The 14,783-nt window shown below is 37.6% G+C and overlaps 1 protein-coding gene across 5 annotated transcripts in view; it reads right to left on the bottom strand.

Annotated features, from left to right (window-relative positions):
- PDE4B (phosphodiesterase 4B) overlaps positions 1 to 14,783 on the bottom strand; it is a 438,005-nt gene that overhangs the window by 166,356 nt on the left and 256,866 nt on the right. Inside the window, exon 1 of one of the 5 annotated variants that reach the window (XM_034653633.1) lies at positions 11,114 to 11,247. The exons of the other annotated variants lie outside the window; for them this stretch is intronic. Coding sequence (XP_034509524.1) covers positions 11,114 to 11,232 — 119 coding nt within the window. The 5' untranslated portion in view covers positions 11,233 to 11,247. Of the gene's footprint in view, positions 1 to 11,113; positions 11,248 to 14,783 lie in introns of those variants that run through there. 5 annotated transcript variants of the gene reach the window in all.

Genomic DNA, 14,783 nt, shown 5'->3' with positions numbered 1-14,783 from the left:
GAATGGTTCTTTCTTATCCTCAAGGAATCTGTCATTTTTATTATTATCATCTTATGTAATATAGTAGGTAAGTAAAGCTCATTAAGAAGATAGCTGTCCACTGAGTCCAGTTATAACCACGAAAATTGTTTTGATACCAAAACTTATTCTTGTCTTACTACATCAAGCTTCTGCTCAGCATGAGAGTAGAAATTTAGAGGAAAGAGACAGCAGTTTTTTTAAATCATCTCCCTTAATTTATTAGTTTTTAGTTTATGACTTTTGTAAATTCATGATTTTTAAGGCATTGTGCACTCTTATAATCATTCATGCTGTTAATACAATGCTTCCTATTTATATTGTTAAAAAGAAAATTTTTCACCACATGTTTGCTTAAAGAGAAAGAGTCCAAGTTGTCATGTTCATGTAAGATCTTCGACTATGCAATTCATCGGGCACAATAGCTAACTATGTATGCTATATTTATTATCCTGGGATACACAAATGAGCAAATGAAGACTTGAGGAGAGTTCAGATGTTCAAAAGGAAAGTGATTAAAGAGTTGGGCAAAAAAAAAATTACAAAAAAAATTCAAAGAATTTGGCTTTAGGATGTGAGCTGAATAACATCTTGATAACAATCTTCATGTACACGAGGAATTATTATACCAGCTGTTTTTTTACCTCTGAGGACAGAAAAAAATGAATTCAAACTGCAGCCCTAGGGATTTAGGGTAGCTGTGAAAAATGATTTGCTCACAGGTGAGATTGTCAGTTACTGGAATAAGATACAGAGGAAGTTGTGGAATCTTCCTTAAAAAACAAAAAATATTTTTAATCTCTATAGTTCAAATGTGACATGGCTCCAGGTAGAAAGGTGGACTAGATAACTTCCCAAGGTTACTTTCAGTTCAATGACTCCATCACTCTGATGATCTCAGCCACCAAAATTATCTTGCCATGGTGAAAGCCAGCTTGATGCTAAAATTCATAGTACCTAGAGTCTCCTTTTTACTTTGCTAGTAGTTCCATATAATCATTTAGAAACAATAACCTCAATTTCCCTCCAAATGTCAGCTAGAATCAATTTAAAGGTGACTTGATCAATGTTCCTAAAGGTTAAAAGGCCAAATGTAGGACATTGCTAATACTTCAAAAACCATTGCCCTTCTCACTTAATAACTTTCATTTTAATCCCAAACCATGTAGAACCCAGTAAAGATTATCACTATAAAGCTCTGAGATGATAATGTCCCCTTATAAGTACCCCAAAAGGCTTTCTCTCACCAAATAAAGTTGATTTAGGACTTCAGAGCAAACACAGCAAAGGGATAGGAAGTATGGTGAACCCAAGATACTCCATCTAGCTCATTTACTTGACAACTAAAAAATGTTTATGATATTTAAGAAATTATGCAGGATTTTACAGATTAGTAAAATGCAAAGTTAAGAATAAAATTCAAGCCTTTTGGCTCCCTATACAGTAGCGACAGTTTCATAAAACACATTTTTCATGTCAAAAAACCAAACTAAAGGCAAGTTTAAAAAAATCACGTTTCAAAATATATCCAGGTGCTTAAAAGACTGGACAAAGAAACTGAAATTCCTTTTTTGTGGAAACATCTGACTCTTCTCTCCACACTACAATGAAATCAAATATCGTCCTCCATTGACAGACACGTATAAGAGTCATCCCATTAATATGTGGCTACCATATTCTAGTACCTTACACAAATAAAATACGTATCTTCTTTAATGGGTTTGTTATATACTAATTGCCAATTTCCCATAACTGTAAAAAGTAGGCTTTGGAGGCAAAAAAATGAGTTAACTTGATTTTACCAGTAAAGACAGTATAGTGAGAGGACGGAGGAGAATGGGGAGGGGTGGTGGATGGAATTTAGAAACACTTGTCAGAAAATTTGATCGGGTAAATGGAAGGGGGTTCAAGACGGCATTATAGGAAGACTATGAGCTCACCTTCTTCCATGAACACAACAATTTACAGCTACAAATGGAAAAATTTTCCTCTAAAATGGAGCTGAGAACTACATGAAGAGTACAACAAAAGACAAAAGAGATGAGTTGAGAAGGAACAGGAGAGGCAGAGATGTAGCCTTTCCCTGAGCCCCACCTCAGATGCGGTGACTCCACAATTGGGAGAAATCCCCCAAATATGGAACTCTCCTTTAAGGAGTTATGGCATTGTGCCCCACATCAGGAACCCCTAACCTGGGGGCTGGCACTGGAAAGATGAACCAACCAAATGTCTTGTTTTGAAAATCAGAGGGGATTAAGAGAACAATCATTGAACTACAAGGAAAGAAAAACATACTTTAAAAAAAATCTCATGTGCAAACCCACTCACCATGAGATCCAATACAGAAGGAAGAGATTGAAGGCATCTAGACCTTAAGTGAGAGAGACACACTAATTTTTAAGCAGCTACCAGAGAGACAGGAACCTGCAGGGACTTTATCTGAAAACAGAAGTGCTGGTAGACATCATCTTTGCAATCTCATTCCAACTTACTGGTGATGAAACTGATGGATGTTATTTTTTGTGTCCTCCCTCTATCCTGCTAACCCCAAAGGATGCTCTGCTTACTCTCCCTACTGACCAACACCCCGCCCTACACCTTGCCCACCCCACACAATACCCAAGCTACAACAGGCCCAGATGAGTGCTCTGAGCTTTGCCCAACCTCTACAAAGACTGAACTGCAATGGGCCAAACAACTGCCTTGAACCCAACCCACACCACTCAGAGATAAAGCTGCAACTGGGAGGGACAAGCAGCTTGAACCCTGCTCTGCAGTATGCAGTGGCAAAGCTGTAATTGGCCAGGAGAGTGCCCTAAGCTCTACCTCTCCAGCAGCAGGCTCAGCCCTATCATGCCCTTTAGGCACAAGCAACCCACACAAGGGATGCCCATAGAATGCCTGACTCTGGTAGCTAGGGGAGATTATGCTTCTGAGCCACACAAAACAGTTCCTACACGACTACTCTTTCAAGACTGAGGGAGGTAGCTGTTTTGCCTATTACAACAGGCACACAAAGAGAGTCAGGCAAATGAGAAGATAGAGGAATATATTCTAAACCAAGGCAAATCCCCAGAAAAAAACCTTAATGAAATGGAGCTAAGCAACCTACCTGATAAAGAGTTACAAGTAATGGTCATAAAGATGCTCATCAATCTCGGAAAAAGAATGGATGAACACAGCAAGGACTTCAACAAAGAGACAGAAAATATAAGAAAGTTATCAAATAGAAGTTATAATACACTAGAGGAGTTCAACAATAGCATGGATGACATAGAAGTACAAATAAATGAGCTGGAAGACAAAGCAATGGAAAACACCCAGACATAACAGCAAAACAAAAAAAGAATTAAAAGAAGTGAGGACAGCTTAAGTGACCTCTGAGACAACATCAAATGGAATAACCTTTTCATTAAGGAGGTTCCAGAAAGTGGAGAGAGAGAGAAAAAGGGCCAGAAAAATTATTTGAAGAAATAATGGTTGACAGCTTCCCTAATCTGGAAAAGGAAACAGGTACCCAGGCCCAGGAAGCACAGAGAGTTCCAATAAGGTGAACCCAAAGAGAAACACACCTAGACACATTAGAATTAAAAGGGTAAATGTTGGGGCAACTGGGTGGCACAGCGGTTAAGCGTCTGCCTTCGGCTCAGGGCGTGATCCCGGCGTTATGGGTTCGAGCCCCACATCAGGCTTCTCTGCTATGAGCTTGCTTCTTCCTCTCCCACTCCCCCTGCTTGTGTTCCCTCTCTCGCTGGCTGTCTCTATCTCTGTCAAATAAATAAATAAAATCTTAAAAAAAAGAAAGGTAAATGTTAAGGAAACAGAAATAATCCTAAAAGTAGCATGAGAAGAGCAGCATATTGTGTATAAGGGAAACCCCATGAGGCTATCAGATTTTTTAGCAGACAGACCAGAAGGCACTGGCATGACATATACAATATGCTCAAGGGGAAAAACTGCCAACCAAGAATTCTCTACCCAGCAAGGTTATCATTCAGAATCGAAGGAGAGATTAAGAATTTCCAGATAAACAAATCTAAAGGAACTTGTCATCACTAAACCAGCATTAAAAGAAATATTAAAGGGACGTCTCTAAGCTAAAAAGAAAAGGCACTAATTAATAATAAGAAAACATACACATGTAAAAATCTCACCAGAAAAGGTAAAAAAATAATAAAGGTAGTAGGATCAACCACTTACAAAGTAAGCATAAAGAGTAAAAGTCAAAAGGAGTAAAATTAATTTAAAATACTATAATTAGTTAAGGGATACATAAAATAAAAAGATGTAAAATGTACAAAATATGTGTGGGGGATTAAATATAAAGCTTTGGAATGTGTTCAAATTAAGTTGCTATCAAGTTAAGGAAGGTATTATTTACATAAGATGTTATATGTGAACCTCACAGCAATCACGAAGTAAAAACTTAGAGTAAATACACAAAAGAAAAAGAGAAAGCAATCTAAATACAACACTGAAAAAAACAGGGGCGCCTGGGTGGCTCAGTCGTTAAGCGTCTTTCGGCTCAGGCATGATCCCGGCGTTCTGGGATCAAGCCCCACATCAGGCTCCTCTGCTGGAAGCCTGCTTCTTCCTCTCCCACTCCCCCTGCTTGTGTTCCCTCTCTCGATGGCTGTCTCTATCTCTGTCAAATGAATAAATAAAATCTTAAAAAAAAAAAAACAATGAAGAAAACAAACCACAAGGGAAGAGCAAAAGAAAAGAAGAAAGGAGCAGAGAGGAACTATGAAAACAGCTAGAAAAGAATGAACAAGATGGTAATAAGTAATAAGTACATTCCTATCAAAAATTACTTTAAATGTAAACAGAATAAATGCTCCAATCAAAAGACATAGGGTGGCTGAATGGATTAAAAAAAATAACAAGGGGCGCCTGGGTGGCGCAGTGGTTAAGCGTCTGCCTTCAGCTCAGGGTGTGATCCCAGCGTTCTGGGTTCGAGCCCCACATCAGGCTCCTCCACTAAGAGCCTGCTTCTTCCTCTCCCATTCCCCCTGCTTGTGTTCCCTCTCTCGCTGGCCGTCTCTCTCTGTCAAATAAATAAATAAAAACTTAAAAAAAAAAATAACAAGACCCTTCTATATGCTTCCTACGAGAGACTCACTTCAAACCTAAATACACTCACAGACTGCAAGTGAAAGGATGGAAAAAAATATACCATACAAGTGGAAATGAAAAGAAAGCTGGGGTGACAATACTTAAATCAGACAAAAGAGACTTTAAAACAAATATTATAACAAATAGGTGAAGGGAATAAAAAGATAAAACTTCCAGTTATAAAATAAATAAGTCACAGGGATATAACATTCAGCATAGGGAATATAGTCAATAATATTGAAATCACTCTGTATGAAGACAGATAGTAACTTAGACCTATTGTGGTGATCATGTTTTATAATGTATAAAAATATCAAACACTATGTTATATACCTGAAACATATAATACTGTATGTCAATTATAATTCAATAAAAATAATAAAAATTAAAAACATAAAATACTTCATAAACTAAATTAACAAAAAGAAAATTTGATTAGTTCAGCTGAGTCTAAATTCTAAGCAACTAGATGATGGAGGTTCATGAGTGGTAAACAGTTTTTTTTTAACTGAAATTTCTCCATAAAGAGGTCACTGATCAAAATAGTCACTTATCTACCTCATCCTCATTCACTTGTGCAGAAAGGACCACAAAATCAAAAAGTCTTCAATAGAGAGAGAGAGAACCATTTTAGCCACCACCCAGGGCACATGCACGTACAGATTAGTAACTATCTGCTGAATAAGTCTTTTTAAGTAAATCTGCATTTTATTGGGGGTAATTACCAATGTGAGAAGGTAATTTTATTATCATTTTATTTTCATCAACATGCTCCTCAAAGATAATTATCCAGGTGATGTTCTCAGTTCTCTACTGCAGCTTTCCCATGGATTCTCATTCTTAACTTAACAAAAGGCAGACATGTTAAAGGGGTCATTATCAATATTCTCAGGGTTTCTACTGACTTGGTAATAATCTAATTATGTGGCTAACATTTGTTTGGATGTGTCATAAGATTCTTAATGTCTGCTAATTTTTAAATATACATGGTAACTTACATAGGAAATGCTGAGACTTGTGAATACATAGGAAAACCCACTTATACCCTATGTAACAAATCACATACAAATAACCTCAGGGTAGATGATTAGATGTTTAAACTGTTAAATGCTTAGGATGACATAGCTCCCCAAATATATCAGTACACAAGCCCGAAGTGAACCCTTCCCCATGAAGAACAGGCACCCTAGACATTAGTTTTAGTAGCTCCCTACACAATACCTAATATCGTTTTTCATACTGTATCCTACATCAGAATATAAGCAGAAATCACAGAAACAACAAGATAAAAAGATTACGTGGCAAGGTAAATTCCAAACAAGGCGCCTTTGAAATAACTTTCCTGAGATTATTTGAAAATGCATAATGAATATAAGGATATTTGACTCTGCTTTCAAATGATAAGTAAAATGGGAAACAATTTACCAGATTAATCGCTCTGAAATATTCATACTTTGTTAGAATAAAAATACACGAAAAAAGCCACTCACCACCACAAACGATACTATCTATGTAGCACTTGATGATTTGCCAAGCATGTTTCCATACCTCATCATATCTGAGCTAAATGGTATCCATGTGAAGTGTTATCATAGTGCCAGAAGAAGGCTAACTTTGTAGAGAAGTGCACTTTTAGCTAACAGGCTTTGGGGCATGTCTGTCAAGCAGAGAAATTTCCAAGTCAGCACCACCTCTTCTTCCATTCAGCACGACCTGTTACTAAATGCTGTTAGTTCTAGCCCCATAGTACTTGGTGAATTTGTCCCCCCTTTTCCATTTCCTCCTTTAGAGAATGAAAGAACAATGAGGCGGGGAGTTTATCAGTCTGCTACCGGCATATTCTCATACCCAGAATAGTTCCTGACAAGCAGAAGTGCTCAAGAAATATTTTTAAACAAATAAACAAATTCCCATAGCCCCACATTATCCTATTTTCTCACAACCCCCCCTTGATTTCTATGGAACCTCCTAATTGGTATTAGGAACAAGATTTTCTATTCTCTCATGTACCTTACACATGGCCGCTTAACTGCATACACTAAAGCACAGATTTAATGGTTTTACTCCTTAGATTAAAGCATTTATGTTTCTTTTTATTATTACAAACACCTCATCCTGGCATTTAAAGTCTTCCATGATGGCCCTAACTGATCTTTCACGAGATCCCAGCCTTCAGTTTCAAAATAAGACCTTTGTGTCATTCCTGTCACCCCTCAGACTATCTTGCCTATTTGGCTCTGTTCATGCAGGTCCTTTGGCCCACGAGGGCTGTAGCCACCATATTTACCTATTGAAATAATACCAGTCCTTCAGTATTTATGTGAAACGTTACTTCATTCAAGATGTACTAATCAGATGCCATCGCTTTGTCTCATGCGACTCTCTTACTCTGTCTTGTAATAGTTACGTGTAGATCCATGTCTTGTCTTCAGTATTCTAAGCTCCCGAAGGTCAACTATATCTTACGTAGCTTTGACTCTAAAGCACCTACCACATGTAGTAAAGGTCAATACAAATCTGCTAAGTTGAAGTGATTCTAAAAGGTAGATTATAGGATCAAAAACTATCCACCTCCTTGAACATATGGTGAAGCAAGCAGAGGATGGATGTAGAGTTCCCAAATCTGGGGTTTGAATCTGAGCTCTGCCTTTTACAAGATTTTTATTTTTTTCCCTTTAGCCTGCCTGAAGCTCAGCTTCCTCATCTATAAAATGACAATACTTGTATTATCTACTATACAGCGTTGTCGGTCAGACTGAAATGGAAAAAATGGGAGTGATGATGCTTTGTAAACTTTAAAGTGTTATAAAGATTCAGTTTTTTGTTTTTTGGGTTTTTTTCCAAATCGTACGCCATGGTGCTTATTGGCTGAATAAGAAACGAAAGCTATTTGGTAAGTATGAGTCTTTTCCTGCCATACGGGGTAGAGAGTGAGGAAGGGTAGGACTAAGAAGAATGGAGAGGGAGAGCGTTCTTCTCCTTCTGCCAGTAGTCCCATCACCCAGCATGAGGAAACTTAGCTTTTGAACATCTTTGAACATTAATACTCAGCCAAGTCACTAAATAGCTATGTGACAGCATTTAGAAAAAAAATTCCCTATGATAAATTATTTTGAGGTTTACAGTTTATCATACATTTAGTGTAGTAAGCTGACAAAATGGTTTTAAAAACATCACGAAGGTTTTGTTTTCCTCCTCTGCTTTCTCCTGTGTATTTTCTCTTCGCTAAATTCATTTAAAAAAAATGAGGAAATACTTCGTTGGAAAATACTGTAATTCTACTCTGTGATCATATCCTTGTCTACGGATGCCCCTCATCTGAAACTCAACACAACAGGCTGTGTGTGAAGAAAGAAGAGGAGGATATGGTGCCAGGAACTGGCCTGGGTGGTTAGAGTAGTCCTGCCCCGGGGGAGAGCTGTTCCCCAGGCCACTTTCTGCTTCAGACAGAGACAAGCTGGATGCAGGTTATGCTATCTGAGAACCCTGGACAAATGTGGTTCATTGTGATGTAATCTGATTTTAGAAGGGCTTACACAATTCACATTCCTTGTCAGAGGCTTTCCCACATTTCTGGATAGCTGATTCCATTTTAATAATTTTTTTAAGAGCAGGGAAGGAGAAAACATCAGCCCATTATCTGAGAAAATATAAAAGCTACCTCTTTGGAGTGAGGGCTGGGTTATGAATCAGTGTTTTTCTGTTTCTTCATTTCATTTATGTGCAGGTTTACTAGACACTCTGGACTGGTTTGAAACCTCCCAATGACGTCAATGGGGCAGAGAAATTGGAGCAGCGGAGACAGCTGCAATGCACCAAGTCTACTGAGGTTTTATTCTTTTCTCCCAGGGTGACATCTGAGACAGATATTATCAATCAAGCGCTCCTGGCTCAGCATCAAATCAAAGGCACTTTATCATTCAAAGCAGTAAAAGCTGCAATTAGATGATCTGCTTAGCTTTTTCCCTAGGAATATCTTGTTCATGACGATTAATAATGCAATTAAAACTTAAATAAAAGAATGCCTACTAAAATACTTATTTTAAATATCAACACTACCTCCTTTACTGTTTAATTGTCAAATTATTAAAGATCACTCTCTACATATATTTTGTATAAAAATTCAAAACAATCAAATTACTGCTTCTTTTAAAACACTAACAAAAAGCAAATGATAACTTCAACCAGTTTTCAAGAAATGTTCAAATATCTAGGGAAAAAATACGTAGCAAAGCTTTACTGTCATTTAGAAAACAATGAACAACAACAACAAAAATCCCACGACAACTGACAGGCAGGGAACCAGAGCTCCATGAATTAACATTTCTTCCTAACAACACTCAAAGAAGAAAGCAGAGCCTACTCCTTTTTTGTTTGTTAAGCAAAACGTATTATTTACTGACTTTTCAAGCATCTCTTCTCAGGAAAAGTCTTACTTGTCTGAGTATATAATAGCATATTGAAATCCGAAAAAAAAAATACAGCACTTAATCTAATTATACAGTTTTAAAGAAACGTCTCTGCTCTGTCTCTTCCCTTGTCTTTCTCCCTCTTTCTTTTTTTAAAGGGAGAGACTTTAAACTTCTAAAAATCCCCACAACTAATCATAACAAATCTAACTAATAAACACCCGTAAAATGGGTCTTTGTTTTCAAAGTTATCTAGAAGACCTAGGCATAGAACACTAATACCAGAGTAAAGAATATGAAGGATACTTTCTTGCCTCTCCCTGCCTTCCTAGTGTTTGTTGGCAAACAATGCTGGTGATAAATAAACATAAAGTGGAGGAGAGAGAAATCTGGGGGTAAAAATAAAGGAGAAAATACCAACATCAATCTGAAGGCTATGTGGCCAAACTGAACAGGATCTAAAGCCATTTCGTCTAGAAAATCAAACTGGCCAAGAACAAGAAATAAAGAAAATGATACTCTTCAGCAATTGTCTAGTATCCACAAAGCATCATCATCCACTCTGTTATTACATGAGATAATATTATATATGCTGTATGTTCTTGTAACTTAATAACAGATTCCAAAAACAGGAAAAGATACGATGCAGGAGACTTACTTTTTCAATGAGGAGTAAACGAGAGAACTAAAAGTTTAGGTTAACTAGAGTAACAAACGTTTTGACAATCAGCCATGTTTACCCAAGGTAGGGTACTGAACATGGTCTTTATTATTTGAATTTAAACCGTTTCTTTTTTCTGCACTTTCATTCATTTAGTTATGAAACTAACAATAAATCATAGCTAAAGCTACCAAATATCTTGTACGTTATTTACAAAGCTGAACTTCCTAACTGATCCCACCCTAATCCAACCCTCAAGTTTCTCCAACCACCAGATTCATCTTTCCTTTATCCATTTCCTTTGTTCCATATAATGGTAATAATGTGTTGTATCCCATCTCTCAGAAAAAACAGGTACATGTCTTTGCATGACTCTGAATCTGCAAAATGACAATGAAATGATATGACACTGAACACACACTTTGTTGGTGCCCTAAATGTGATAGATATTATTTTAGATGTTTGCTTAAAAATTTATGTCATTATGTTTTGGTGCCAAGTACTATGCTACATAGTGGGAACATACACACACACACACACACACACACACACACACAAACTGAGCCAAGATCATACTTTTAAATGATAAATCTGGCCATGCCATTCTCTACTTAAAAGCCTTTAAGACTTCTCAAAGCTTTTATGAAAAATATCTCTTCCTCAGCATGTCACAACTGATCCTATATGATAGGTGGCTTGACTACCTTTCTAACCCTATCTTCTTGATGTGTCCCTAAGTACTCACTTATGTTGCTCAGTTTCCCAAACTCACTCTACTGTTCCACACTTTCATATATTTTCTGCCCTTTGGCTCCACCTTTACCTCACAATTCCCACTAACACATGCTTTTCTTATGATAGACACATGATTGTAGCACATGTATCACACATAGATCTGCTTCCTCCCTACCTGAGTGTGAGCGCCTGAAGAGTAGTGACTACATATGGTTGACTTCTGCTTCCCTCAGCCAGCCCCAGAATGGCATTCTGTTTTTGAAATATGACAAAGGAATCAATGAACACTGGCATCTATGATTTCAGTTGATCTACCTTACAAAAGAGATTTTAGAATCCTTTCTGTGGGACAGGGATGGATCTTCAGAGGGCCTCTTGGGCAGTTAGGCCCCGTTTCCTTTCCCCCCCTCCCCTAGACTTGTTTCAACTGGGAATCAGCCCTGCATCCTGGAGCCACGAGAGAGGATACTAGAAGTTCCAGAATCAGGGTTAGAGAGAGGCACTTAAAATCCATACATAATGAGGGTTCCCAGTTCTTCTAAGGAGTGCACAGCTGACCATTTTAATCCAAAAATCGTAGTGAAGCCAGAGATAAGAGCCTACATCAACCCATGCAGGAAGTCAGTTAATCATTTATTGACAACTACACTTGTCCAAATGACCTGAGCATGCTGGATTGTTTACTCATTCATTCAACAAATACTGATTGACAACTGTGTCATTCTAGACATTGCAAATTTAATGGTGAGCAAACAGGTTAGCTTGTACTTGGCTTTTTTTTTTTTTTTTCTATTCTAGTGCATTTTTGGTATGTGAGCAGCCCATGAAGAAGGGCCCCTTTTATCAAAAGGTAGAATCCTATTCTCCATGCCATACTACTGGGTCTTCTCCATGTAATTCCTGTCTCTGTGTGCAGTCTCTGTCATCAATTGTATTCTGTGTTCCAATCGGCCTCGTGCAGTCCCACTATCCATTGCAAGACAGAGGGGGAAGGAATCACTGCTCTCTAAGCATGCACAGGCACCTAGATAGTCTAGCGTTGGCTACCCACAATTTGATGGTACTTTGATGTTAACAAAGAAATATCTGAGTGAGGTGCCCTGGTAAGGCTGGCAAACATTAATGAATCAGTGGCTCTGAATTAATCAAAGCAGTGGAACATGAAGGTGGATTTTTTCCTGACAGATGACTGACATGCAGAGACTAGATATTAAGCATGTATGCTTCATTATCCAAATTTAATTTTAAGATCTTTGGGGGTGTTTGCCTTCTTTACATCAGTTTCAGCACACACTATAACTTATATAGTGCCTTCTTGCCCATGGTACGGGTGCCATAAAAAATTTGTGGATTGTTGCTTTCATAAGCAATCAAAATATTTTTTTTGTCAAGAGCACCAGATATTTCTAAGTAAGCTAGAAAATAAATACAATTTTTCTGTTTATAAGGCCACAAAAATTTAAATATAGTCATTAAATAAAATTTAAATACTTAAAAACTTTATAAATAATAACAAACATTTAGAACCCTGTCATTGGCAGTCAAGAAATCAGCACTTACACAATTGGCTTTATCATGCGGTATGGAGAGCAAGACTTTTAGAATCATATAGACCCAAGTTTGTATTCAGAATCTGTTCAATATCCGTTCCATAAAAATGAGTAAAATGATGATACCTAAGCCTCAGTTTATAATCCATAATATAGGGATTATAGTACTTATCTATAGGTTGTTATGAAGAATGAGTGTGTATAAAGTACCTTAAACTGGCATAGAGTAGATATTTAATATTTTTAAATGATATATTTTCATCTATTTTGAGGTTTTTGGAGGGAAGAGGAAAATTTTACACATTTTTAAGTGTGAACTATAATTCCAATTCCAGGACTTGACCTCTGTATCTTTCTTAGAAAGTGATTTTTGACTATGTGACTGAAATTTTTGTGTTTCACAGCAACATAATGTGATAAATCTACCAAAACTTTGTTTCCTGAGCCACCATGGCACTCTACCTTTACGAACGCCCACAGGGTATTCTTGTAGCTTACTTGAAATCAGCTCTGAGGGTCTATACTAAATATCTCTGAATTGAGTTCCCTAAAATGTCACAGCCTAAGTATTTACTATCTGGTTTCAACATGCAATGGACACAAGTCTAACTTTGACTTATTCCTGCCTGCAGTTTATGACACTTATGCCAATTCTTGATGGCAAAAGATCTTTCAAGGTTTTCAAACTTTGCTGCTGTCAGAATAAAAGCTACATAGTGATCCTTAGTTTTAAAATAAAATTCTCCTTTAGGTCAGGTATTCTCAAGGGGGGTAAGAGGACCAGAGACCAAAGCTTGTCCAATATCATTTCTCCAAAATCACTTGCATTTGTGGAGACACCTAAGTGCCAAGTCATACAACACAAGCACACACATACAATGCATTCTTTTAACAAGTATTTATTGGGCGTACTATGTGCCAGACACACTTCTAAGCATTTAGAATATAGCCATTAATGAAACAGACAAAATTTCCTGCCCTCATGGAGTTCACATTCCAGCTTGGGGCAGGGAGTGATGAGGGAGGAGTAGGTTCAGAAAATAAACAATACACATAAGCCATAGTATAGAATTTATCTTTCCCTGGACCAGCCATGGCCACTTCTGTCTCCATTCCTTTGCATTTCTTTCATCCCTATCTGGAATGCCTCCTTATTATCTTGATAGACCAAGGCAAATGTCACCTTCCTCTGTGAAGCCTGTGCTAGCTCTTCTTGGGGAGTTAAAGGGCTTCTTGCATAGCTCCTTTATGCCATTTCTCAAATGGTCTTCCAATTGACATGTGTCTGTCTCTCTCACCAGAGGACAAGTTCCTCCTGGGCAGGAACATAGCAAGGACTAACACTTAGGCGTAAGTATTGTATCACCAGGGCCGTCCAATACAGAGCATACTGGAGTAGAACCCTCAATGAATATTCAGTTAAAAATGAATACAGTTTTTGCCTTTCTCGGTCTGACTTATTTCACTTGGCCTCTATGTCTGTCCATGTAGTCTCAAATAGCACAATCTCACCATTTTTATGTCTGTATTACTATTCTATTGTATACATATGTCACATCCATTCATCCACTGAAAGATACTTAAGCTGCTTTTATATCTCGGCTATTGTAAATAATGCTGCAGTAAACATGGGAGCGTATGTATCTTCTCATATTAGTGTTTTTCTTTTCTTTGGGTAAATACCCAATAGTGGAATTATTGGATCATATGGTATTTCAACATTTAAGTTTTTAAGGAACCCCTATCCTGTGTTCCACAGTGGCTGTACCAATTTATATTTCCACCAACAGAGCATGAGGGCTCCTTTTTCTCCATATTCCCACCAACATTTGTAATTTCTTGTCCTTTTGATTTTAGGCATTTCAACAGGTGTAAGGTGATACCTCATTGTGATTTTTTAAAAAAAGATTTATTTATTTATTTTAGAGAGAGAGAGGTGGGGGAGGGCCAAAGGGAGATGGAGAAAATCTCTAGCAGACTCCCTGCTAAGTGTGGAGCTTGACACAAGGCTCAATCTCATGACTCTGAGATCACGACCTGAGCCGAAATCAAGAGTTGGATGCTTAACTGACTGGGCCACCCAGGTCACCCTCTTGTTGTGGTTTTGATTTGCATTTCCTTGATGATGAGTGATGTTGAGCATCTTTTCAAGTGTCTGTTGGCCATCTGTATGTCTTCTTCGGAAAAATGTCTATTGGCATGTCAACTATACTCAAAAAAAAAAAAAAAAGAATGAAGGCTGTTTGATTTTATTGCAAAGACAAAACGATTAATTGTGAGGTTAGCTATGATTAG

Source organism: Ailuropoda melanoleuca, chromosome 2 (assembly GCF_002007445.2).
Source record: "Ailuropoda melanoleuca isolate Jingjing chromosome 2, ASM200744v2, whole genome shotgun sequence".
Taxonomy (NCBI): domain Eukaryota; kingdom Metazoa; phylum Chordata; class Mammalia; order Carnivora; family Ursidae; genus Ailuropoda; species Ailuropoda melanoleuca.
The sequence above is the reverse complement of the archived record's forward strand: the minus strand, read 5'-3'. Positions and strand labels throughout refer to the sequence as shown.